Below are 25889 nucleotides of genomic sequence, written 5' to 3'. Positions count from 1 at the left end.
TGAGATACAATTCTTAAAGACTTGGAACAAGGATTTTTTTGTCGATTACAACTATTTGAAAAAAACGAAATTTTCACTGAAATTTTCATTTTCATGTCTGACAAAAATCCAATTTTCAGTTTTTTCCCCTTCGCCCAAGTTCTGAGTTAAAATTTTAACAAAAACACGTATTTTGCAGTTTAGATGGTCCTGTAAGGACAACACGGGCGCATCTTTTTCCCGAGGGGTCGCCGGTGTATGTTTGTGACAATAAAATATTTCATTTTTTATATGAGAAAAAAATTATTGAAAAAAGGCTGTTTTTTACGCAAAGAACCGATCTAACCCCTTAATTAAGTGAACATTGAACGGTCCTAACCTCAAACTTTTATAATCTTGCAACGTGTTGCTACAGAGGGCGTGGCACCCGCGCGACCGATTTCAATCAAATTCGGTACGTAACATTCTTCTAGTATTCTTATGTTAGAGAGTGAAAATGGGCGAAATCGGACTACGGTCACACCGGTCACACTTCCCATATAACACAATTTTAATTTTATCATTAATAATTTTTTCCAGTTTTGTTGTAGGAAGCGAGCTCAAGACCAGCGAATTGGCGCCGTAAGTTAACTTAAAAACCGTTTGCATTTCGAACCGTTAAACAATCAAATATATTGTACTATTAAACGGTACTTTAGCTAAATTAGTTGTTTGCTTGCAATAACATTGAATTAAATAACACTTAACACTAAGTAATAACTTAAGCAAAATTTTGTTCTGGAAACCGAAAATAATTTTGGAAATGCTGCTGAAGTTAGTGAGTTTAACCGGACAGAAATCGTTGCCGATAAACCATCAAAATCTCTCTGCCAACAGTTTACGTATATGTTCCACTTGCTGCAGGTCACGACGTTTGACCTCATTCACGTATAACACGGGACAATCTAGAGAACTGCATTTGAACTCTCCCACACGACCACAGCATGCCTGACATATCTGCTGTACCAATTGGTAGCCTCGCTCAATTTTGGCCATTTTCTGATGCAATATGACGAAGGTGCGTTGCGGTTGCCGTTCACACTCCGCGCAGATGCCTTGCTTTGTCTGGCGTCCGCAGTTGGCAATACAATTTGTGGCTGAGAAATATTGTGAAATTGTGCTCTTCTTCGCATGATTTGGCTGTTCCACATTGAAAGCCAGCTTATTGGCTGTGGAAACTGGTGGGACGATAAGTAATTTCCGCGGCAAGCTGGCGAACCTGAATAGAAGAAGTAATTACATTTTGCATAAAAAACAAGAAGAAATAAGAAAAAAGTAACGTTTAATTCGGTTGCACCGAAGCTATAATACCCCTTACACAAACAAAATATTCCTTACAAAAACATGATTTCGATCGGTCCGTTTGCATGCTATAGTGATCCGATGAGAACAATTTCTTCGAAAATTACACCATTACCTTAGGCAATAAGCCTTTGAAAAATTTCAAGAAGGTATCTCGTCAAATGAAAAAGCATTCCATACAAGCACTTTATTCCGATCGTTCAGTTTGTATGTCAGTTATATGCTATAGTGGTCCAATATCGATGGTCTCAACAAATGAGCAGCTTCTTGGGGAGAAAAGGACGTGGGTAGACAAACTGACGGTCAGAAAAACCGACGGACGGTCAGGCAGACGATCAAACAGACGGACGGACGGTCAGACAGACGGACAGACGATCAAACAGACGGACGGACAGACTGACAGACATGGCTAAATTGATTCAGTTCGTCGTCATGCTGAATATTTATACATATATAACATCTTTGACATTTCTTTCTGGGTGTAACAAATTTCATAGCAAAATTAGTATGCCCTGTTAAGGGCATAATTATGGCAGAAGTATTTACCATTCATTCACATCTGCGCCGATGAGTAACAAGCAACGATTAAGTGGTGGTATAATTGCTTTGGTGATATAATAGATCGCGTTGATTTTCAAGCCTTCATCGGCCAGCACTTCATGTGGACTGCGTACGAGCCGGATTAGCGGTACACCGGGTGGTCCATTTACAATGATGAATGGCACGCGCTCACCACAACGCGGTATACGACGTGGATCGGTCTGTAACCATCTCCTATGAAGTAAAAAGTACAAATTTTAGATATTTAGAATCTTAGCTAATATAGAAATTTAGAATTAACTCTTTTGTGATTATTCGTTTTTATGAAAATAATAAAAGTTAATTTATATTGTTCTTGTAGCGGCAAAAAATATTTCTGAAATAGATTTGAGGACGCTGCTGAGTTGACAGTCCTTAGGCGGTAAAAATCCGGGTCCGTTCCGGTTACGTAGACCCGACTGTCATCGTTAATTTAGCAGAATATAAAAGTAAAGATAACTTCGCTATCTGGTCAAGATGTATTACTGCATAACATTTTACTTTTACACCAAAATTAAAAAAAAAATCATGAAATATAACTTCAAAAGTTGAGTTAGAGACATACACAGTAATTATAATACCACAAAAGGTCCGACATGCTCTCAAAAGAATACTATAGATTTCACAAACCTAGTCAACTCTAACGCTGGTACGCACGCGGTCGGCTTATAACCATTCAGTCCTCGAAACTCCTTTGCAAATATCAAATCCTGCAAATTGGCGCGTCCAGCGAGTAATTTACTAAATTGTCGGCAAACGTATTGTTTAATTTTGCTCACATCTGTTGTTTCGAAAAGAATGCGCAACACTTTCTCTAGCATTTTTGCAACGGCCGGACAACCATCTCGACGCACCGTCTCAATACCCTTCGCCTCATAGACGGGTTCTGCCTGATCCGCGCTTTCATACATATAGCCAACGTAACGTTTCTTGGTTTGCAGTATACAGGGTTGATATACCTTTTCCAGTTTCAATTTCACCGGCTGTGGATTGTCTTTGGTGACGGCCGCTGCGATTTCCTCGCCTATTTTGAAAGCCTGTTCACGATTGCGCCCTGGCACTTGTACAAACATCGAGTCCGTGTCACCATAAACGACACGCACACGCCATTTGTCATTTGACTCCACCATACGAATGGCGCGTTCAAGTGTCTCGCGGCCTTTCGCCACAACAGAATCTCCTACTTCCACGGCAGGCATGCGGCCACTGAAATTCGCCGCCGTGTAGCCATAAGTCACATTCGCCATCAGTTTCAGGCCGAGTTGACGCGAATGGAGTATGCGTTGGAGAGCCGAATTGGATTTATCTAATTTCATCGATTGTTTAACCATTTGGCGTGTGTTTAAAATTTCACTAAGCATGCGCGGCAAAATACCCTCGCGCACCGACGATTTCACAAAGACAGCACCGCAAGGCGAAATGGTGATGAGATCGTCGTCAATCAAGCGACGCAGTAATGTGGGCGAGACGCGTAACTGCGAAGCGCCGAATTCGAAAGGTGTGGAGCTAAGAACATAATATAAGCGATATTAAATATATAATTGCATATTTTTGGAAAAAATTCGAATTATTTAAATAAAAACGGATACTCACTGTCCCAAATGCTCAACACGCCCCAAACAAGTGGAGAAGCAGTAGTTGTAGGCTATAATCATGCTCGGATACAAACTTTGAAAGTCCAATACAATGACTGGATCAGCATAGAAGCGTGATTGTGGCTCTAATATAAGCGGCAAATACTCGGGCGCTCGCATGTGAGCGCGCTGTTGTACGCTCGGTGAGAGCGGCACCAGGTTCCGCGGTTTTGCTATCCTTGAAGAGTGAGAGATAATATATTTGTATAAAAATGGAATTATTAAATACCATTATTAGAGGATAAGGAATTTGCGATAAAGAAAATAATATTTTATAGACTTTTTACTATTTAAGAGGTTAGAGTGATACAATGTTGAGAATCATATGTATTGTATATGAACTATATTCATATTTCTATAATTGAGAGATGTCCCACTGAGCATTTCTTTCACTACATGGGAATTATCCGGCGAATACGGGTTGTAGAAGCTTTCGACTGCTCTCAAACTACTGATAGACTGTTATTCGAAGCTTTTTTATATCTGAATATGTCCAAACTGTTCTCTGTTCCCACAAGAGTTGGTCCTACGTTATCGGTATGGATCCGACCAAAGACCCACAACTGGGAAGCATCCTTAAGACTTACCGATCTAAACGAGGTTAGATCTTCGAAAAAACAGCCCTTTGATGGATAAAATGCGGGTCAATTCCGGTAACGTAGAACAGGCTGTTGTAGGAATTGGGAAGCATCCCACATAATTATTTGTAAATGTTGTCAGTCTCTACAATAATAGCTAGAAAACCATGTTATCGGGAACTAAGCCAAATTTATACGCGGCCAAAAACAGTCAACTTCCGAAGATCGCCATGGGAATGCTTTCTGCTACAATAACAACTATAAAAGCTTTCAACATCTTAGAATGTCTTACCTCAGCATCATACTTTCCACACGAAATTGTGAGCCACGAGACAGAACCTCATAAAATTGTATGCCAATTAGTTTTGCCATTTCACTGGTGCGACCAATCAGATCCAGTTGGTCCAACAGCGCCAAGGTGCCGCGTACACGTTCCACATAATACTCGATGACTATCCAGCGTGTGTAGGGCACCTCAAACCATTCGGTGAGTGCACGATGATTATGCGACGGACAGCGTTTATGCAAAATATGATACATGACATTTTCGAAAGTATACGAGGTCAGCGCGATTTCCGAGCGCATTAAACGCCACACATCCAACAGAATGCGACCGCAAAGCTTCAACTGAAACAAGCAAAAATTCAAAACTTATAAAATATTTACATACAATATAAAAAAAGAGTCGCACCCACCTCGATATCCAAATCGGTGAAATGCTCGCGATCCTCATCCACGTACTCACGCACTTTCTGTGTCGGCACGCGTGATAGCAGGGGCGCTATGTTGAAACCGAGGTGCTTGCCACGTTCCAAAACATAACCCCAAGATGCCGTCTCGATCTCGTAACCACCATAGATATCGGGATCCCAACGCATGCTTAACTCCACAAGCGCTTCGAATGCTTCGATTTCGGTATTCACGAAACGCATCGTCACATCATTATTTCCGCCCGTGCCGTACATGCGGTGGTCCTGTCCAGTATTATCACTTTCTATATCTCTAACAACAATGCAGCCACAATCATTTTGCGGCAAAAGGGTGTCGCCTTTCGTCTGCGTTGCTGGCGAACGATGTTCGATGGCGTAAAAGAGACAACGCACCTCATCGTGTACTGGATCGGGAAGCAAATTACCACGCGTCGGCACAAATAACTCCAGGATTATGGTTGTTAAATAATTGCACTGAAAAAATTTTGGACATTTAGCAGTATTTCATAGCACTTCATCATAAAATAAATAATATTAAATAGATATCATATTCGATCAAATTTTACCAGAACTGGTCCATTTTATGCGCGCACTCAAGGCGAATGGATAAAACTTTTTTGTTAGATTGTACCACAATTTTTGTTCTTGGACAGTATGTATACTATATCACGTACGCAACCGTTTGAGTGGCACAAAACGTCCAGTGAAGGTCCTGAAATCTTCGAAAACTCGTCCGTCCGCCTCTGGTAATGACGATAACATCGAAAAAGTTAAAGAAACAGTGCTTTTTGGCATCAGAGAGATAGCACAGGATGCCAACAACTGTTATAGCTAGAATAGCTGAAATCACAGTAGCGTCTCGACACTGCAAGAGGCTGCACACAGGGTGGAGTACCATCACCCCTGTTATGGTGCCTTGTAGTGGACAACCTACTAACTTAACCTTAACTAAGAATGGGATCCGCTGTCAAGGATATGCGACGACATTGTTATTATAGCTAGAGGCAAATTCTCGTTTAAGAGACGTTGGTCCCTGGCCGGTTTCAGGAACCAAACCCTTGGGGGTAGAGATGACTAATTTGATCAAATATCTTGCTAAAACAAACAAGCTACTAAAGCACAAATGGTGTGCAATTGATTAGCGGGTAAACCCTAGGACTGCAAGCCAAAGATTGTCAGGTGGTTGTACACCATGATCGTGCGAACGATTATCACGTGTGGGGCTTGGGCCTCAAAAGCACTTAGACTTCCGTAGTGCAGCAACTATCGAAGTTGCAACGACTTGCATGTATATGAGTATCGGCTGCCATGTGCACTTGCTCGACGGTGGCACTTGAAGTCATGCTTGAAATCACACCACTTCATCTTGTATTTGGTCAGGTAGTCAAACACACAGTCCTTCAAATGACAGCAGAAGGGTTTAGTAGACGTAAGTTAATCTCATCCTAGCGTATGAAGGACTTAAGTGGTGGAATACCATTGGCTCTTCTCCCATGGGTCAGTATTATTAAAATAGTAAACTTTACTAAGAAGTTTAAGGCTACCCTTAGCATTAAGGCTGAATGGAATGATTCCACTCTCGAGCTACTGCATAGGGATGGTATGTACAATAAAGTGGTCGAAGGAAATTGGTGCAAGAATCGCAGGACCCCGCACCAAACTCTCGATATCTATCGAAAGTTTTCCGAGCATTTTTCAAGCAGAGGTCTTTGCCATAAGTCGGTGCGTAGAGATAAATCTCCAACGCAACTGGCACAATAACCATACTTAGTGACAGTCAGTCCTGCTGGTGCAGGAGTGTAGAGAACGGCTCAACAGACTATCAGGACGTAACCAAGTGCACCTTATTTGGATGACCAGTCACAAAGGTATAGCCGGGAATCAACTGACTGATGAGCTCGCCCACTCCGCAGCGTCGACTAAAATGGTATGACCTGAAAGGTCCGCGGATCCATATTTCCAAATAGGGATCATATCGCATCAATAGCACTTCGCAGTATAAGGAATATGCTGCGGCTAGGTGGGTTGTTGTGACTTAGGAGATGACAATCCTCATCTATTTATCTTATAATATATTTACAGGTATATAAATAACAATATCGATAAACGAACAAATTACCTCCACATCCGATTTGGCTTGCTGCAAATTCTCCAAATTCACTTTGAAACCAAAGGTGTTGTCCAGCGAAGCGCTACTCAAACCAAAACTGAGCTCATGGGACGATGGCGCGGCCTTTGATTGCAAATCTTTAAGAAATGAATTCCGTTCCAGTGCCTTCAAAACGGTTTCGTGCGATATGGTAGTGTCGTTGGAGGTTTGTGTGTTTTGCGCACTTTGCGATAACTGTAAACTGGCATCTGCCGACAGCATACTCATTTCCGGACTAGCGCAGGCCATCAACTGCTTATTTAAAGAAAGCTTTGCGCGGTTCGTGCGTGACTTCACTTTCACGCACACATTTGCCCTAACCGTAGTTTCTTCTGTCGTGGTTGCTGCATTTGACGACCTTTGCGTATTCGCCAACGGCGTTGGCGGTGTTAATGTGATGCAATTTGTATTGTTTAGGACGTCCTCATCGTCTTCGCCGCCACCGCCACCATCGTTTAATATCATTGTGGTCTTTTGACGTCGCACTTTTATGGGACTCTCGTCCAGTGTTACTTTATTCTGCGCACATGCTCCGCCTTTGGCCAACAGATCGCGCGCTTTTAACCACAATTTAGCTTCTTGACGTGTGGGTGCGTATATTTGAGGTGTGATTGTAACTCGCTTCGGCTCGGCAAAGTATTCACGTATTCGTTGAGCATTTCGATGAGTGCTGTGAGTAGTGAGTGCTGAGGGACCGCTAATCGCTAGCATTTGCTGACGACGCCATTCCGTAAGACTCTTCAGCTCGTCGCCGAGAACACTTTTGAATTCCTCGCAGTCGTTGAGCGTGTTTCCTGATGTTGGGACAACAAAAATGTTAAATAAAAAGTTATAAATTATAAAATATATAAACAAACGATTACCTGGAATATGCAAAGCGATGTGACCGACTTCCTTCAGCCGCGTTATGTCATCGGGATTGCCATAGAAAGGCTTTTGAAACTCATACTCGGGTATATCCAGCTTTGCACTGCTCGCCAACACCTCTTCATAACTTGGTGGCAGATTAAGTGGAGTCAGCTGTACTAATTGCTTTGCAGAATTCGATGCCGTTTCTGTCAGGACAGGTGTGGTATTATTCAATATTGTACTTGATATTAAGGTTGGGCTCTGGCCTTTTTCAGCTAGTTGGCCGCATTGAAGTGAATTATGCAACTCATCTCTAATAAGTGGTATAGAAGAGCCGTCTTTTACTAAGTTCACGTTAGTTGGACTTGAAATCTCTTTGAAATTTGGCGGACTACTAAGATCTTCGGTAAATGATATATCGTAGAAGCTTTGTATATGCGGATCTTCTATATCCGCACAGTCATCTGTATCTATTTCAAGCGCTTCTGTGGGTGAGGTCGACGATTTCGTCATTTTATCGTCTCCTTTTGTGGTCTCATGCATGGATTTATTCGAAACATAATTTTTCTGCATTCTTCTATGTTGCACCAGGTGAAAGCTGCGTCGTAGACGTTTTGCGCTAATAGGTGTGGGTGCGTCTTCCATGTCTGAAGCTGCAATCTCATCGCTATCACTTGACTCGAGTTGCGGACTTGTATCATTTAGTAGACGCATTTCTTTGACTTTGCTTAAATTAAGTTGAGGGCTTGTGTAAATTGTGCTCTTACTTAATTCTTCGTGACGATCATCGGGGATTTCATTATCATTTTTATTCGCTGTCAACTTTGACAATTCAGGCGTATTAGTACCCGAACTATGTGAACCTGTTCGCTTTAAACGTTTACTAATTCTCACTACACACTTTCGTGTCTGATGTTGACAGGGTTCTGGGCTTCTCTTATGTTTTTCTGTATTCGAAATTGCTTCCTTTTGGATTTTTGTCTGAGCAACTTTCGACAGGTTGTTCCGACATCTACTTTTACTTGCATCTGTTAACGTCTCTTTTGTTTTATTCTGCTTCTGTGGTTCCAATGGAGACACAACGGACCTAGACTTCCGAGTTCCTTCATCTGCGTTTACCACCGCTTCTTCTTCAATGCTGTATACTTTTAAAATTCGCTCACTTTTTCTACGTGGCGTTAACTCGCAAGTAATGTGTGTTCTATCCAAGTCCATATTCCGTCGAGAGCGGCGAATTGGTGTACTGCAGTTCAAAAACAAAAACATAGATAATTTCAATACAAAAAATGTGTACTGTTAGCACATCAAACCTATCTGAATTAAAAATAATGTTTTACTATCCAAGCAATACACTTTGGTACTACCGTTAAAATTGAATTCGCTCTAACCCTTACTTCGTCTTCGCAAATAATTAATTTTTTTCGAATATTGAAAATTATATTATACTCACCGTTTTACGCTTCCCTCGTCGCTTGGTTCTTTGTTTGCTGTAAAATGGTCCCGTGGAGTGCTTGGACTCCAGTCCACACTTTTTCGCCGCAAAGCGGTTAAGGCCAGCTTTTTGCTTAAGGTCATTTTGGTGCTGAAAATTAAATTAGAAACTAGAAATTGATTTCAAATTAACATCATAAAGCGGAGATAGACTAACCTTTTAGAGTCAGAGGAGCCGAGATCTAAATTTCTCAAAACTGTAAGACGCGCTGGAGTTGTGTCAACTTCTTTTCCAACATTTTCTAAAAAAGTTTTTTTTTATTATAGTTTACAACAATCTTGAAATATTGCACTGCAACTTACTCTGTTTCTTACAAGTGATTGTTAACGGTAATGGTGCATACTTTTTGCTCGCACTAGACTTTGGCGTTCTTGGTGAACGTTTCGGTGATGTATGTGATCTATTAGTGCTTCTTGGCGTTCGTGGTGAACTTAATACATTCCGATTGTTGCCTGTTTTCGCACTGCTTGCGTCTTTAACCGGTGTCTTGGGCAATAAATCGTCTGAACCATCCATTTGTGGCAAACCGGTTTGATTACCAGCTTCTTCGGTTGGTTGACTGGGTGTAAATTTTAGGATCAATTCATCCATATCCTCTAAAATTATAGAGTAATCATGAATATTGCCGTTTTCACTGGTATCGGAATCGATGTCGCATTCAGGCACTGGTTGACTCATAGCGGCGGCTATCACTTGCTTGTCCAGCAATTCTGGCGAAGGATCAACTGTTGTAAAATGCATATATGTAATTTGTAAATATTTAGTATTTTTTATATATATCATAGCTATTTTACATTTATTATGCGTTTGTGTTAGTGGTGCAAGCGTGCTATCTAAATCGATCTGATTTTCATCTTCTTCATGCTCTTCCAGCTGTTGTAGAATATCCAACAACTCCAAATCTTCTGCACCCACTAAATGAGATAAAAGGTCATTCTTGAAGTTGCAGCAAATATTTTATAAATTCTAACATACGACTCATATTCGATTGTTTTGGTGTTTCGGCATTCAAATTCGAAAATAATTCTTCATCAACGACAGTGTCATCCAAAAAAATGCTATCCCCACGATCAGCGGGGTCTTTGTTAATTGGCGGTGTTGCTGTGGACTTAGTTACTGAACTATTTATTTGAAAGCCATTTTGCGAGATATGATTCTCAATGAAGGATGCATCGACCAAATTTTCGTCAGGTGTACATTCCTCTGGATAAACGGCATTACCAATAATTTTGCGAAGATTGAAGGTATGGTGCTGAAAGTAAAATATTTTAAGATAATTCAACACATTACTATACGTTGAACAAATATTACTATAACTCACCTGTTCTTTGTCACCAGAATTTAATAGACTAAAATTGGCACTACTTGTTTGTAGCGTCAAATTCATGGATTGATCAGTTTGACTGACATTTCCCGTTGCAGCCAATTCTAGTGCCATTAATTTACTTTGCAAGACAGTACGGTGGAATATATCGCTCTCTGTTGGTTGTACATTGCAACGCTCCTGAGTGGGCGGCAACTCCAGATCAGGTACCTAAATTAAACATTATCAATAAATCGACTTTCACAAATCTTCAACCGAAAAACATGCCCAAATTACATTACCTTCGCAACATCAGGTCTCTCTGCCATCTTCTGTCTACGCAAACGTTCATCATTCCAAATGGCTTCGATACCCGGATTCGAATGTGTTTTGCTGTTATTACTGCGCAAAGCGAGTTGGAAACGGTTCAATATGAAATTAGATCCGATATCCACCTCAAATTTGCAAGTTGACTGTTTTTTCGCCACTGTTGGATCAAGAAACTGTGCTTGCTTCAGCGCAGGTATGTGAGATTCTATTGGTACAAAGAATTATACAAATAACAGCGCCTAAATTTATTGAGTAAGAAAGAAAATCTTACCTGTGGAATTCTGATCATCACCAGTTTGACGAAATTTAACAACATCGAGCGGTATATGAACAAAACTCATGCCATATAAATTATAATCAATCATAAACTGTAGAATATAGGGCACATGTGATTCGAAAGGATGAAAATTCTTATTCATAATGGCGCCACTTTGTAACAAATTAGCTGCACGCCTTACAAATCGTGGATTAAACATGTAGATTTTAAGGAGCTGATGTTCACCGCGATGGTATCCATAGAATGGACTAAAATATGATTTATCAACATTAATTAATGTAAAACCTATTAACAATGGCTGTTTTTAATCACATACATGCCCTTGACCAGCTGCACTTTAAATACATGTATCGCGCTAGAACACGCCTGTCCCAATGAAACGTTAATTGCTTTGTCCACATTACTAGTAATTTGGTAGATTGCTTTATTCAATGATTCGAACTCCTTCGCTTCGTAAGGTATATAGAAATAGGGAAAGACACCGTGTACATGCATGCACGTTTTGCGGCCATCAGCGCTAGATCCAAAAATTCTAATTATTGGCACCTGGAAAGTATGAATTTCACAAATATTACAATATAAGAGGAAATAGAAATGCTAATGTAACTGACTCTTTTAATTTCTTTGCCGCGAAACTCTGAATAGCATGGATCGAAGCCGAATATCGGCTTTTCCATGTAAAAATCCGCTATGACCAGCCGCACAGAGAAAACTCCTGCGTCTTCCTTTGCTTGGCTCATTTTCGCGTGTTCATTTAATAGTTGTGAAATAATAGAATTGGTTAAACATTTAAAACCCTTCAACCCTTACCTATAGTAAACAAAATATTCAAAGCATGTATCGATAAATGCTGATTAATCGCCTGTTCCCAGCTGTTTACACTGCGAGAAATAATAGGCTAAAACATTGAGAATTATTACAAAACCTCTTTCCAGCTAAATGTGTACGCGTACTTTTTACTACATTCGCTTATTTTATTTTTATTATGATTTTGATATATGTTGTATATTTGTTTGGTATTATTAATGCAAAATTAATTTGGAAACATGTGTACCCACCGTTCCTTACCTTTAAATTTTGGTGTTGTGGTTTTTTACTGGAGAAAAAAATGAATGAATGAAAGAATTTTTTTAATGTCGTCCTTGGTGGGATGTCAATCCGCATCCATTCCGTTTATGTATACCTCACTGTGCAGAAGCTGTCTGGAAAAGAAACTGCCTGTGACTTAACTTTCTAAGCTACCTCATGGTATCGAAATATCAAGAATATGAAAAGAATTGTTAAAACGATGCTTTTATATCTTCAGGTGTTAGGTAGCTCTTATAGCTTTGAGACACATCCTTCTTTTTCACCTTTTTATCGTTTATACATGAAGATTTGAAGTTCTTACTTCATTCATACATATGTATATTAGGGCATCAGTAATTTCCCCAAGTTGATTAGTTTTTTTGCAAACGCGACAACCTGCAATGTGCCCTAAAAAGAAGCTTAAAACGTAAAAAAGCTTTTTATTTTCAATTGAAAGCGCGTCTATAGCATTCGACTTTTCCCCATGCATAAAACATAGAATATTTTGCATTAAGCAAATGAATTTACAACTTTGAGAAAGAGTTATTCTAATTAAATTTTTTTCGCCCAACAAAACATGTTTGTTATGCATCAAATGACCTGAGTATTCATACAAGTGATTCTGTGTTGCTCATACGACAAGGTGTACTGTATTAATGCAGCATAACTTTAATTGCGTATAACTTTTAAAGGAATGTTTGAATGTATGAAAAAGTGATTTTTTTTTGTAGAGCGGAAAATTTTGTATTCGAATATCACATGGTAAATATATGGGAAAAGTAAAATGCGTATTTATATTGTATATTTACAATGGATCCTTTTTTAGGGCAAAAACTTCAGGGGCATTTACAAAAAAAGCAGCTTGGGAAATAACTGACAACCTAAGTTATATGTATATACCTATATTTATGCTTGTACCAATGATTGCCATTCAATTATACACTTTTCCATAATCTGTATATAGCATATCCGTATATTTTATTTAATGTTCTGTTAAGACAATACAAAGTCATGACTTTCTTTGTCCATCGCAATTTTGCTGCACTCTATATACCGTTGTCATACATATGTATATACTTATGTTTATAATTAATTTTAATAAATTTTTAGTTAACTTGTAAAATTGCAAAGTGCAAAAATGTCAAAATTTATCATTTTCTTATTTTGGCATGTGCTAGGGAGGGATAGTTAAAGTTTTTTTAAGAAGAGAGAGTTTGAAGGAGAGGTAGTAAGAGAAAACTAGAAAAGATAATGGGCAAAAGACAGAGTGCGTTGTGGAAGGTACGTGGGTGGAGAGTATATTAAGGAGAGCGTTGAAACTTGTTAATTTATAAAAAAATTCAAACTTATTATGAATCGCGTTGTTATTTACTACTAGGTGTTGAGGCGTAGTACACTTCTTATACATATGAACGTTTTCTTTCCTGTTGTTTGCTACGCACTGATGTTTGGTACATATTCACGGTACAAAAACAAAAAAAAGAACACAATAACAATAACAGCATCCAGAGTCGCCAAAACTTTGACCACGAATATATGCCAATAAGTTCCATTACAACCACCTGCTCCAATGACTTTTTGAATTTACTTAAATACTAATTTTTCAATTCAATTCTTTTATTATGTTGATTTTCTGTTTGTTTTGTTTTAATAATTAATTAGTTAAAGTGCTTTTTCCACGTACATTAGAAAAAGATTATCATGTGTACTTTTACAATGTGCATAATTCAGTTTCAAGTTTATTTTATACGTAGGTTATGTTTTCTTGTTTTTTTAATTAATTAATTTTTTTGGTTTTTATATTTGTTTATACCATCACTCGCACTTAAAAGTTTGCAATTAGCATTAAGATTGGTGTGAAATTTTATTGTTTGATTTTCAGATTCATGATGTTAAGGCAGAAATAGTTGTGTAAAACGAAAGAAATACATTCTTTTTCTTTTAATGTACTAAAGAAATGTGTTGAAATTCATTTAAGTAGTATTGCCTTTATTTAAACGACAGCTGCAAAGTTCACAAGAAACAAGTAAGCTTCGCATATAAAAACGTATTAAACATAACATTATATACATATGTATATTTATAAACCATAAACCAAGTTGAAAAATAAATAAATAACGATTCTGTCATACTCTACATATGGCGCTGCATGATATATGTATATGTATGTATTTTAAAAACATGTAGGTTTTGAAAATTTCACATTTTTCTTGATAATATCTTAGTTTTAGAAATTTGTTTATTTTGCTACAATTTATTATATCTTTATCTAATTCCATTTGCATTAAGAAAAATTATGGCAATTACATTTCTTACAAGTTTTCGCTACTAAACTTCATAAAAGACTTTTTGCAAGTTGCCATTTTAGCGCTTATATTAATTATATATTCGCTACAAAGTATGTATGTACTTAACAAAAGCTAAAAAGATGTTCAGTAAGTATTTTATTTGCTTTTAAATTCTGTTTTTTTTTTTTTTTCTTTATATATAATATTCATATAATATTGCAAGAGATTGTGTTATTTTCGTTTTTAAACGCTTAATGCGCAACTTCGCCGTGTACTTAAGCACGCTTTACCACTTTTGCTTCGAAATGTTTTATATTGTTGAAAGTTTTTTTCCATTTGCAAAAAAAAAAGAGTAATTAGATACCAAATATATTTAGTTAACAAAACAATATGTTTGCACACAAAAATGCACACAGCAATGCGTTAAAACATAAGATAGTTTACAAATATTTTATTGAAATTATAAGAAATTACATTTATGTAATGTGTAGTTGATTAAAAATTATGAAAAACAAGAAAAATATAAGAATTATAACAAAAGTAAAAAAAATAAAATATCAAAATAAAAGAAACAGAAATAAAATAAATTATTAAAAATAAAAAATTTAACGAAAATACAAAAAACTAATTTTAATTTAATGAAAACGTAATCAAAAAAATTTATTATTAAAAAATTAAACAGTAAAAAAATAATTAAATAAACAAATTTAGTTAATTTTAAAATTAAAAAAAAATAATAATTAATTTTTTGTTTACTTTTAATGAAATTAAATTTATTTTATATATATTTTTGTTTAATTTTTTATTTTATTAATTTATTTTATTTTCATTTAATTTTTTTTAATAAAATCATATATATATATACATATAGTATATTATATATTATAAATAAAAAATTAAACAAAAATTTAAAATAAATAAATTTTTCTTTTATTTTGATTTTTATTAAAAAAATTAAACGAAAATAAAATAAATTAGTAAAAAGAAAATTATATTAAGAAAAAAAAACAAATTAAAATAAAAACCGCAAAGAATTTATTAAAAAAAAATATTGTAACATTTTGAAATTAACTACACTTTTGCTCAGTTATCTGCAGCTTTCTTTTCACCGTGCGAGGTTTGACACAAATTCATTAAATATACATACATATATGTATATGTAACTTTTGCAAATGTTGGCATGGCACAAAAATAAATTCTTGAACAAATCTGGATTTTAATGTTTCTTGAACGCATAAAATAAACTTAAAATTAATACAAATAATTAATTTTATTGCTGCAAATTTGTAAGTGACAAGTTTGTGTGAGTTTTGACCCATATGAATCTGCAGTATATATGATTCATAAATATTTTTTAATAACTGAAATGTATTTGACTAACTAGTTTAAAAAAAATACACATGTATATTGCAAAATTAAACGTCAAAAGGGTTCGAAAAGTACTTCAAAATACAACTGAGTTACAAGTTGAGATTTATATGGTGTTAATAATTATAACGGTTTGTAGAAATTTGTCTAATAAAAATTACTAAATTCTGATATTGCACTTTTTCTTAGAATCATTATACCTTTAATTGCTCTAGTTGCAACATAATATACAATTCAAATGTTTTGGCTTTATATGCATATACATATGTATATGTAAGTATGTGTGTATGTTTGCATGTATTTATTACAATATGGTGTTGGTTCTGGCATATTTTCATGTTCATGATTTTAAACCTTCTCAACGGCGCAACCCTTTTTAACTTATGGAGTTTGACTGATATTCAGAAATAAGTAATTATGCTTAGTTTAGTTTATAACCTCTCAAGGCAAATTTTCGTGTTGATTTTTTAGTTTTCAGAAGTTTGTAATGCTTTTATTTGCTGTATTCACTATGATTTGCTTTAGTTTATGAATTTTAGATGAAATTATACTCTATATATATGCATATGGTGCTCTTTTCAATGCCTTCATTGCTATATTTATTAACAGTTTTTGTTGTTGTTAACAAAGCTTAATGTTTGGTATATGCGCGCAAACATTTTATATAAACACGCTAATATTCTTTAAGAAACTTTAAAAAAGTATTCAACATAACTATTTAAAAAATACTAGTTTGCTTAAAAAATGTGTGTACAATTATTTCGAGATTTAACAAAACAAATAATAATAAGAACAATTTAAAATAGTTTTCAAAGTACAAATGTTTAAATTCATATAAAATATATTGGTATTATATAAAGTGTAGCATTAATAGTGTTCTCAGAAAGCGACCTTAAACATCAACAACCATTTTTTTGTGTATATCTGTGTTACCGACCACGGAGCAAAATTCGTCGAAGGAGATTTTACCATCCTCATCTTTGTCGGCAAAGCAAATAGTTTTATCAACAATTTGCTGTAATTGTGTGTCTTTCAGATTATTGCCCACCATCATTTTTAACACCTACAAAGTTAAAAAATAATTGATAACATGTGAAAAAAGAAGGCAGATAGTTAAACTATAAACCACTTAAAAAAAAAAAACAATATTAACACACACATTTAAAACTTACTTGAAAAAGTTCACCATTCGATATGTAACCATCATTATCCATGTCGTAGATGCGGAAGGCGAAACGCAATTTTGATAGTTTGTCGCCTTTAACACTAAACTGTGATACACCTTGTATGAACTCTTTGAAATCGACTTCGCCATTACCGTCCGCATCAAAAATATCGATGACACGCTGCACCAAAGGATTTTGTTGTAATTCCGGCAAGGACATGAATTCATCTACGCTCAGTGCTCCCGAATTATCCAAGTCGAGTTTGCGGAAACGTTTGCCTAAACGTCTGATCTCATCAGCATCAACTAAATTAGTAAAGAAATTAATTATTAGTTTTCAAAATTGATATGGCTTTTACTTTAAACAACATTTATTAATGCCTGTTTGATTAAACATAGCTAAGCAATTTAATTTATTCAAGTAAAAAAAAAAGATAAATATATATGAATACTTACAGTTGGAGCACATCTCCATGGGCAAAGAGGTTTCATTACCCTAGAAAAACCAAAGTTTAATAATCGTTATTTAACACGAAATTTTCATTTACATACAAAATTGAAATCGATGGAAATTTTTAAGACAGTGTTGTACATATTAAGAAAACTTTTGAAAAGAATAAAAAAAAATATGCAATATAGCACAGAAAATTTTCTTTTTTATTTTTGCTGATATCATCAAGGACTGTAACCTCATCCAGCAAAACAAAAAAACATACATATTATACCATTTTATGAGTTATATGTAGAAGACAGAGCAATGAATTAATATCAAAGTTGAATGTTATATAGAACTAAAATATAAATGCCAAAAAAATGCTTGAAACTGGGACAATTGTTAAACAGAAGGCATTAACCCCCAGTGTCCACAAGTTCTTTTTAGACTTACAAACAAACACATCTACATACGTGTGCTTATGTTTGTACTTGCGCTCTGCAGGTGGCTGCTGTGCCTTTATAATGCTTGGCAGGTAGCACACAACCAATGCCCCATTGGCCTTGCAAAACCCTTGTGCTGAAGATAGACTAAAAGGCAACTTGTGCTTAGGCAAGGCAATAAAGATAATTTAGAAACCAAAAATTTTAAAAGTTAAATTAATTCTTTGCAAAAAGATAGAGAATAACATAAAAATATATGCAAGCCACCGAAAGAAGAATAAAAAACTTCAATTCACCCTTCGATAACCCTATTCTCCAAACACACATTTGTATGTACATATTTGTGGACAATGAAAACTATTAAATTACTATGAAATTTTTTTATTTTTTTTTTATTTTACCATTTTTACGCTGTTTTAGTATGCGTTTCTAAAGATATGCGGAGATTTATAAATCACAAATGTTTCCAATTGGAAATGTATAATTTCACTTTTTACACCCTGGGTTGTTGGTTATTTTCTACTTCTCACGTCTATTTCTTCACACTTTCTTGTATAGCAATTTTTACTTCTTTTTTTGCACTGTGAACTTTTTGGGCGAGACGTTATTGCACTTTCTGTTATAAATTTAACAACGGATTTACAGAAATTTTGTGTTTTGTAATATATTTTCACTTTTATTTGCCAAAAGGCCTAGACTTTTTCCATTTATAAATTCAGAAATTTTGCTTTCGCTTATTCCGTTGCTGCTTCGTTCGATATGAAGTTATACACACACATAAGTAATGCTAACGCCTTACACTTAGCCCTTTTAGGGATTTTCACAATTAACTTAAATTTATTAAATTTAACAATTCGTGGAACACATATAATATTTTAAATAGTATTATTTTATGTTTAAAATGTTTAAGTATTCGTATACATATTTAATACAATTAATTTGCCACGAAATGTTCGTTAAAAGTGGCTGTAAGGTATGACGTACATGTCTTTTCGATCCATTTGTGTTGAAGTGAAGTTCAATAAAATAAGCACGAATCCATAATAAAGAAAATTTTCGGACGGTCGGCGTACAAACGAATTTGCGGTGAATGGAGTTGTGACAAAAATTAACTAAAATTTTAAAGTGTTTAAAAAATGTCAAAATATAGTAAAACCATACACATGCCACGCTAATAAATTTACACGAAGTGCGATTAAATTATTCATATACTTAATCGTACATGTTTACCCACTGAAGAACGCTTCTCAGAATGTTTGTATATGTTGTATACCGTTTTTAACGAAAGGAATTCATACTGAGTGCGGGCTCAAGTTTGTTGTGTATAGCTACCTTAAATGAAGTATATGCAATGCAACTTTGTGTTTATGGTTGGTGCAAGTAATCTTACTTGGCAACTCTGAACGTTCAGGTAGTGCAAATAATCACCTGTTTGGCATGTAAAATAGAGGAAAGAAAAAAATTAAAAGCATAGAGTTTGTAGACAAACAATACGTCTTAGTGCACTCATCTCGCACAGCTCACAAACTGAAAATTCAGTTCTTAGTCAAACCGTTAAAGCCTAATTTTGATATTAAACTCAGTAACACATCGAATTATACCATAGCGCATAAAAAAGTCGGGTTCGAAGAGAAGCCAACCAGCTTGGATACTGCCAGGAAGTGATTTTTAACTGCTCTTCACAACATTTGTGCAAGTTTTTTTTGTACGGACAACCTGTTCTCTACCTACTGCTATCACATAATATGGAGCATATATCTGCAGTTAACAGCGGAAACGTTGGAGGCAACAACAGCACATCAGCAACAACGCCCGCAGGCAATAAAACAATAAACTCGAAAGATTCTGAGAACGGTGTTGGTGCTGTAACTCCACTTGCCGAGGTTGAGAAACTCACCTATGAAATCCACCGTTACTCCAGTTTTTCCACCAACTATTTTCCTGAGTAAGTCGCATACATATGTATGTAAATGCAGAAAAACACTTTTGTTGTAGCTTCGCTTACCTAAGGGCTAGCGGGAACATTTGCATAATACTGCTGCTCTGTGCACAATTTTGCACTTTATATTAGATATTTATACAGTTTGCTTAAATTTGAAGAATAATGTAGCGTAGAAAAACAAGTAAAGCAAAACAACAAGCGACACAATAATTTGAACATGTGCATATACACACAAACACGGCTGCGTGATTAGATTGCATTTGGGCGCGATATTACCTCTGTTTTTGAACTTTGCATATGCATGTGTGTATGTATGTGTGTTTACATATATGATTTGCTTCCACTGCCAACTGCGCAGTCGGTGATAATGAAAATATATACTTTTTGTAAAATTTTTTTGTTTCACAATTTAATTGATTATTGTTTTTATTTTTAGAAATATACTGGTAGATTGCCCTAGTGACCAATCCTCACGTTGGTCTGCACACACAAACAATCCACCACAATTCCTTACGTTGAAGCTAAAGCGTCCTGCCATTGTTAAAAAGATAAAATTTGGCAAATTTGAAAAGTCACATGTGTGTAATATAAAAAAATTTCGTATATTCGGTGGACTCGATGAGGAGCGCATGGTGCTACTTTTAGAAGGGTAAGTCAACAAAATTATGTGATATGCATTTAGTTATAACTTTTAATTTTAACTTATATTATTTATTACTTTTTAGGGGTCTTAGAAATGATAATGTGCCCGAAGTGTTCAACTTACGTTGCAAAACGGAGGATGGTTCGGAGCAACTACCCATTCTGTTTGTGAAAATAGTGCCACTACTCTCATGGGGTCCCACTTTCAATTTCAGTATTTGGTATATCGAATTGCATGGACAGGATGATCCAATGTACACCAGTGTCAGCTTGAGGAACTACAATATGGTAGATATGAAAATGTTAAAAGGCAATGATTGTGGTAATTTCGTGCAAATATTTTCAAAGCTACGCGAAGTTGAAATCGTTAAATTGTGCCTGAAACACTTTCGTCAGCAAGGTTACGATGCTGCTTTCAAAGCTCTGCAGGAGCAAACTCAAGTGCAGCTGGAAAACCCGCTTATAAGTGAACTACACAAATGTTTGGTTGTGAAGGGTGACTTCGAAAATGCCGAAAAATTGATTACTAAATGTGTTGGTGAGGGTCTCATGGACCTGTATCTAAATCGTCAAGATTATAAGCATACATGGCGCATGCAGCTAACACAAAGCCCTACGCAACCAGGTTAGTTGCTATTGCAGTAAAAAATTTTGGATATTTTTAATGTATACTAAATTGAATTTTACTTTTAAGGCAATCGTGGCGGCCATCAATTGGTAGTGGATACTAAGAAACGCTTGGTCTACTTGTATGGTGGTTGGGATGGCTATCGCGATCTCAGCGATTTGTGGGTTTTTGATATAAAAACTAACAGTTGGACGCTGCTTTTCGAACAAACAGAGCTTTTTAATGGACCAACGCCGCGTTCATGTCACAAAATGGTCTACGATTCGGTTAGCGAAAACATCTTTATGTTAGGCCGTTATTTGGACAACTCAATACGCACCACAGACTATATTAAAGTAAGTAATTTGTAATAATTACAGTGAAAACCTCAGCTAACTCAACGAATTTACAGAGCGACTTCTTCCTCTATGATACACGTGCACGCACATGGCTGCAAATTTGCGACGATACAAGCCAAGTCGGTGGTCCACAACTGGTCTACGATCATCAAATGTGTATTGATAGTGAGAAGCGTAATATTTATGTGTTTGGTGGAAAAATACTCACACCACGCAGTGTCTCGAACAGCACGTCAAATGAACCAGAATACTCGGGTCTATTCTCATATCACATTGCCACCAACACATGGACGCAGATACTCGTCGATTGCCATCATCCAAGCGCAGCACAAGCCGACGTACTCTCGATAAAGTCGCGCATAACGCATTGCATGGTATTCCACACGGTAAAAAATTGGCCGATTTTGTATGAAAAGTTCTTATTTTCAATATTGTTATTATTTTTCAATAGAAACATCGCAAACTTTATATTTATGGCGGTCAGCGGGGCAAAGAAGACATCGATGATTTTATCACCTATGACGTGGACACCCAATCCATTTCAGTGCTGAATAAAAACAATAATAACTGCGGTGGCGCCGGCGGCAGCAGCGTCTGCAGTCACAATAACGCAAGCGACACTAAGAATGAGCCGTCGCCAGGTTATACGCTGCGCGCAACAATCGATTGCGATCGCGACGAAATCTATATTTTCTCCAGTTTGAGCAAGCTGAAAGACCGTCGTGATATCCAACATATTGATGCTTCCAACTCATTTTGGGTATATTCCCTGGAACATTATATGTGGTCGCGTATTTACACTTGTCGCCATAATGCCGAAGCGTCGAATGCCACAGCGAAAAATGATCTACTCGAGCCGTGTCCACGTTATGCGCATCAGTTGGTTTACGACGATGTGGCAAAGGTGGGTAGTGTGTTAAATTTATTGGAATTCATTAAAATGTGTATGTATTTTGCAGTCGCACTATCTGTTTGGTGGAAACCCTGGCAAGTCGTCGCGCCCGCAAATGCGTCTGGATGACTTTTGGATACTGGAGCTGGAAAAGTATTACAACAACAATTATAATTTATTAAATGTGATAATAAAAAATTGTTTAATATTGTTTTTAGGCCCAAGCGCAGTGAGATACTCATGCATTGCCGTTATCTCGTGCGAAAATTACACTACGAAGAAATGGCACGCACCGATCCGCTGAGTGCAATGCAATATTTACGCCATCACGTTGCGCAAGTTATTGATCACTCAAATCCAGAGCAATTACATAATGTAAGTAAAATATTTTTTAGAAATTTTTTAAAACAAAAACTTTTTAAAATAAAAAGAAAATTAACAAAAAATTAACCCCAAAAAAAAAAAATTATGCAAATGATCAGTTGCTTTACACTAACATTTTTCCTTTAAGCAAATATATTTTTATACCAAATTTTTTTTGTGTCAGAAATAGTTTTAGACTGGTTTTTTTTTAACAAAAATATTTTTAAAAACTTCCCATTTTTTGTTACACTTTTTAAAATGTTTACATTGAATTTTTTAACAATTAAAAAAAAAATAATGTTAAACAATAAAAAAAAAATATTAAATTAAATTTAAAAATTAAAGAAAAAGAAAAAAATTAACTATTAAAAAACAATAAGTATAAAACAATTTATTTTATTTATTATTATTCATTTTAACAATTAAAAAAATAAAATAAATATATTATTAACAATAAAAAAGAAAAATTTTAACATTAAAAATAAATATTTTTAACAATTGGAAAAAAAATGAGAAAAAAAATTTTAACAATTAAAAAAAATAAGAAAGAGATATTTTTAACAAAAATTTTTGACATAAACTTTTTAACAAATTATTTCCCAACCTTTTGGTCTTTTGAATTTTTTTTTAACATTTGCATACCGAATATTTACTTCTCCAACACCGGATTTTTTTCCGAATTGAAAAGATTACCCCAAAATGAATTTAATTTAAAAAATTCAATAAAAAATTATTTCAATTTTTAAAATTACATATGTATGTATACATATGTACATACAATTGTTTATAAAAAAATTGCGTTCATTATTGACACTTTTAAACACAGTTGCACAAAATTTTTAAACAAAGTTTTTTTTACAAAAACTTTTTAACAAATTAATTTAAAAAAAATTAATCAGGTAATAAATTTTTTTACTATTGTTTTTTTTTTGTTTGAAACACTGAATTGTTTTTCTTACCACCGCAATTTTTCACACTTTTAAAAGGAGTATTCTAAAAGATTTTACTAAAAGAAAAAAAAATTAACTCAAATTATTTTAGACATAAAATATATTTATTTTATTTAATAAAAAAAATAACTTTTTACAAAAAATATTTGAACATTAAAAAAAATCGTTTAACTAACCTCTTTAACACGAAAATTTTGACAAAAAAAAACAAATTCGAAATAAATTTTTTAATGTTTTAACATATTGTTTTGAAACAACGATAAAAAATTATCCCAAACAGATTTTAATTTAAAAAAATCCTTTGAGACATTTTTTCTTCCCTTTTCCCTTTTTTTACATTTTTAACATAGAAAAATAATTTTTTATAAGTACATATGTTTGTACATATGTACATATGTATTTGGAACATTATTGACAAAGAGCTTCACATCCTTTAAAAAAATGATGGAAAAAATATCAAATAAAAGTTATTAAAAAAAATATTATAGACAAAAATAATTAAAAACAAAAAAAGACCGACCTACTCCGATGCATTTGAAACCGCCCTAGTCAACATGCCAGCCGAAAGCCTCCGACGCTAGCGCTGCGTTATCTTTAGTTTATGTAATAATTTATTGTTATGTAAACTTTTATAAATAAATAAATAAAAAACAAAATTATTTAAAAAAATTATTAAAGCAAAAAATAATTAAAAAAATTACTTAAAAAAAATGATTGCAAAAAATATCAAAAAAGTTATTATCGAAAATTTAAATACAAAAATTATTAAAAAGATATAAAAAGATTTTAATAAAAAAACTCAATTCCAATTTTATACATGAAATAATTAAAAACAAAATTATTTAAAAAAAATTATTAAATTGCAAACACCTACAGTTTGACAAATTATTTTATATAAAAAAAAATATTTAAAAAAAATATTAAAAAAGACAAATATTAAAAAAAATTTAATTAAAGTTTATTAATATAAAATAAATTTAATAATTTTTTTTATTATCATCTCTTTGTTACCAACTTTGTATTGCAATTCTTTTCACCAAACATTTTTTCTACATTTTATATTTTTTTTAGTTCCACAAGTTGGCCTCGCTGCTATTTCGCTCCGACGATGTCAGCAGCACAACCGGTCGTTCACCATTGGCCACACCGCCTTTGGGCAAGTCATTGAAAATGGATAGCAGTGTGCAGGTGGACAATTTGGAAACGGACACCACAAATACAACGGCAGAAAGCGACGAAAAACAACTAGATGAAGGTATGCAATTGAGGCAACGTGCCACTCGTTTTGTATACCTTTAATTAATTTTATGTAATTTAATATATTTATGCGCAGACTCTTCGAATAAATCGGGTCTGCAGTCGGAGGGCTCCAATCCCTCGGAGGATCTCTCAATGGAATCTTGTGATAGCAGCGCAACCGCATCATCTGTATCTGGCGTTTCTGATTCGGCTGTGTCTTCGGCTGGATCCATAACACACAGTCGACGTAATAACAGTAAGAGAACACATGACAGCCGTGAACAAGAACTGCGTCGGCGTCGTGCCTTTCTCTTCAATAAACTGGTGAAATTGATGCCGGCCAATATGGTGCAGCCCGAACGGAACCTAAGCGATTTTGTTGTTATGTAATAGCACGGATGTTGAAAAAAAACTCTTACTTTTTATAACAACCTACGGATTAAGTTAAGTTTTTCAATGCAAATGCGTTTTTAACTGCGAGGAATGACATGTGAAAACTGTGCTCTGCGTTAAGATTATAACCAAAATATTGAATAAGTACCAAATCAAGTTTAATGTTGAATGCTTTCGAAAGTCAATAATATGTCTTTATAATGCAAGCACATATATGCATATAACTAAAGTCTGTAATGTTAATTTTAGTCTCGAGGAAATAACAAATATGCCTTAAGTATCGATTAAACGCAAAAAAAAGTGAGAAAATTATAGAAGAAATATTTATTTAAAGCAGGCTTCCATATGTCGCTGCTGTCTTGGTTATGTAAAATCTCTGCTATTTTGTTTGTTTGTTTAGAGCATAATGACTTTGTGATACGAATATATGTATATTATACCTACGCTGGCTTTAGGAAATGTAAAATGTTTGTGCGCTGTTCACATTTTCGAAATAGTACTGATTTATAATTATTT

The 25889-nt window shown here is 34.9% G+C and overlaps 3 protein-coding genes across 3 annotated transcripts; 1 reads left to right on the top strand and 2 right to left on the bottom strand.

Annotated features, from left to right (window-relative positions):
* Positions 1 to 97: 97 nt before the first annotated feature.
* LOC120772447 (DNA polymerase zeta catalytic subunit) lies at positions 98 to 11961 on the bottom strand. Its single transcript, XM_040101067.1, has 18 exons — positions 11833 to 11961; positions 11538 to 11767; positions 11216 to 11469; positions 10917 to 11149; positions 10633 to 10845; positions 10287 to 10563; positions 10106 to 10225; positions 9614 to 10036; positions 9468 to 9552; positions 9270 to 9401; positions 7834 to 9062; positions 6941 to 7764; positions 4807 to 5295; positions 4404 to 4738; positions 3493 to 3711; positions 2530 to 3405; positions 1867 to 2094; positions 98 to 1237 (listed from the first exon to the last, which is right to left on the bottom strand). Exons 1-18 carry the CDS (start codon positions 11959 to 11961, stop codon positions 835 to 837), a joined length of 6699 nt encoding a protein of 2232 aa, XP_039957001.1. The 3' UTR covers positions 98 to 834.
* A 4441-nt stretch (positions 11962 to 16402) lies between these two features.
* On the bottom strand, positions 16403 to 18759 carry LOC120772025 (calcineurin subunit B type 1). The gene is made up of 4 exons (XM_040100392.1): positions 18388 to 18759; positions 17567 to 17606; positions 17118 to 17416; positions 16403 to 17008 (listed from the first exon to the last, which is right to left on the bottom strand). Exons 1-4 carry the CDS (start codon positions 18388 to 18390, stop codon positions 16838 to 16840), a joined length of 513 nt encoding a protein of 170 aa, XP_039956326.1. The 5' UTR covers positions 18391 to 18759; the 3' UTR covers positions 16403 to 16837.
* Positions 18760 to 19434: 675 nt separating this feature from the next.
* Positions 19435 to 25886, top strand: LOC120771219 (muskelin). Its single transcript, XM_040099126.1, has 11 exons — positions 19435 to 19931; positions 20365 to 20577; positions 20654 to 20858; positions 20919 to 21195; positions 21265 to 21533; positions 21590 to 21922; positions 21988 to 22440; positions 22496 to 22581; positions 22647 to 22803; positions 24813 to 24996; positions 25075 to 25886. The coding sequence occupies exons 1-11, from the start codon at positions 19732 to 19734 to the stop codon at positions 25368 to 25370; spliced, it is 2673 nt and encodes an 890-aa protein (XP_039955060.1). The 5' UTR covers positions 19435 to 19731; the 3' UTR covers positions 25371 to 25886.
* The last annotated feature ends 3 nt before the right edge of the window (positions 25887 to 25889 follow it).

Source organism: Bactrocera tryoni, chromosome 3 (genome assembly GCF_016617805.1).
Source record: "Bactrocera tryoni isolate S06 chromosome 3, CSIRO_BtryS06_freeze2, whole genome shotgun sequence".
Taxonomy (NCBI): domain Eukaryota; kingdom Metazoa; phylum Arthropoda; class Insecta; order Diptera; family Tephritidae; genus Bactrocera; species Bactrocera tryoni.
Note: the sequence above shows the minus strand (reverse complement) of the source record. Positions and strands in the feature narration are given on the sequence as shown.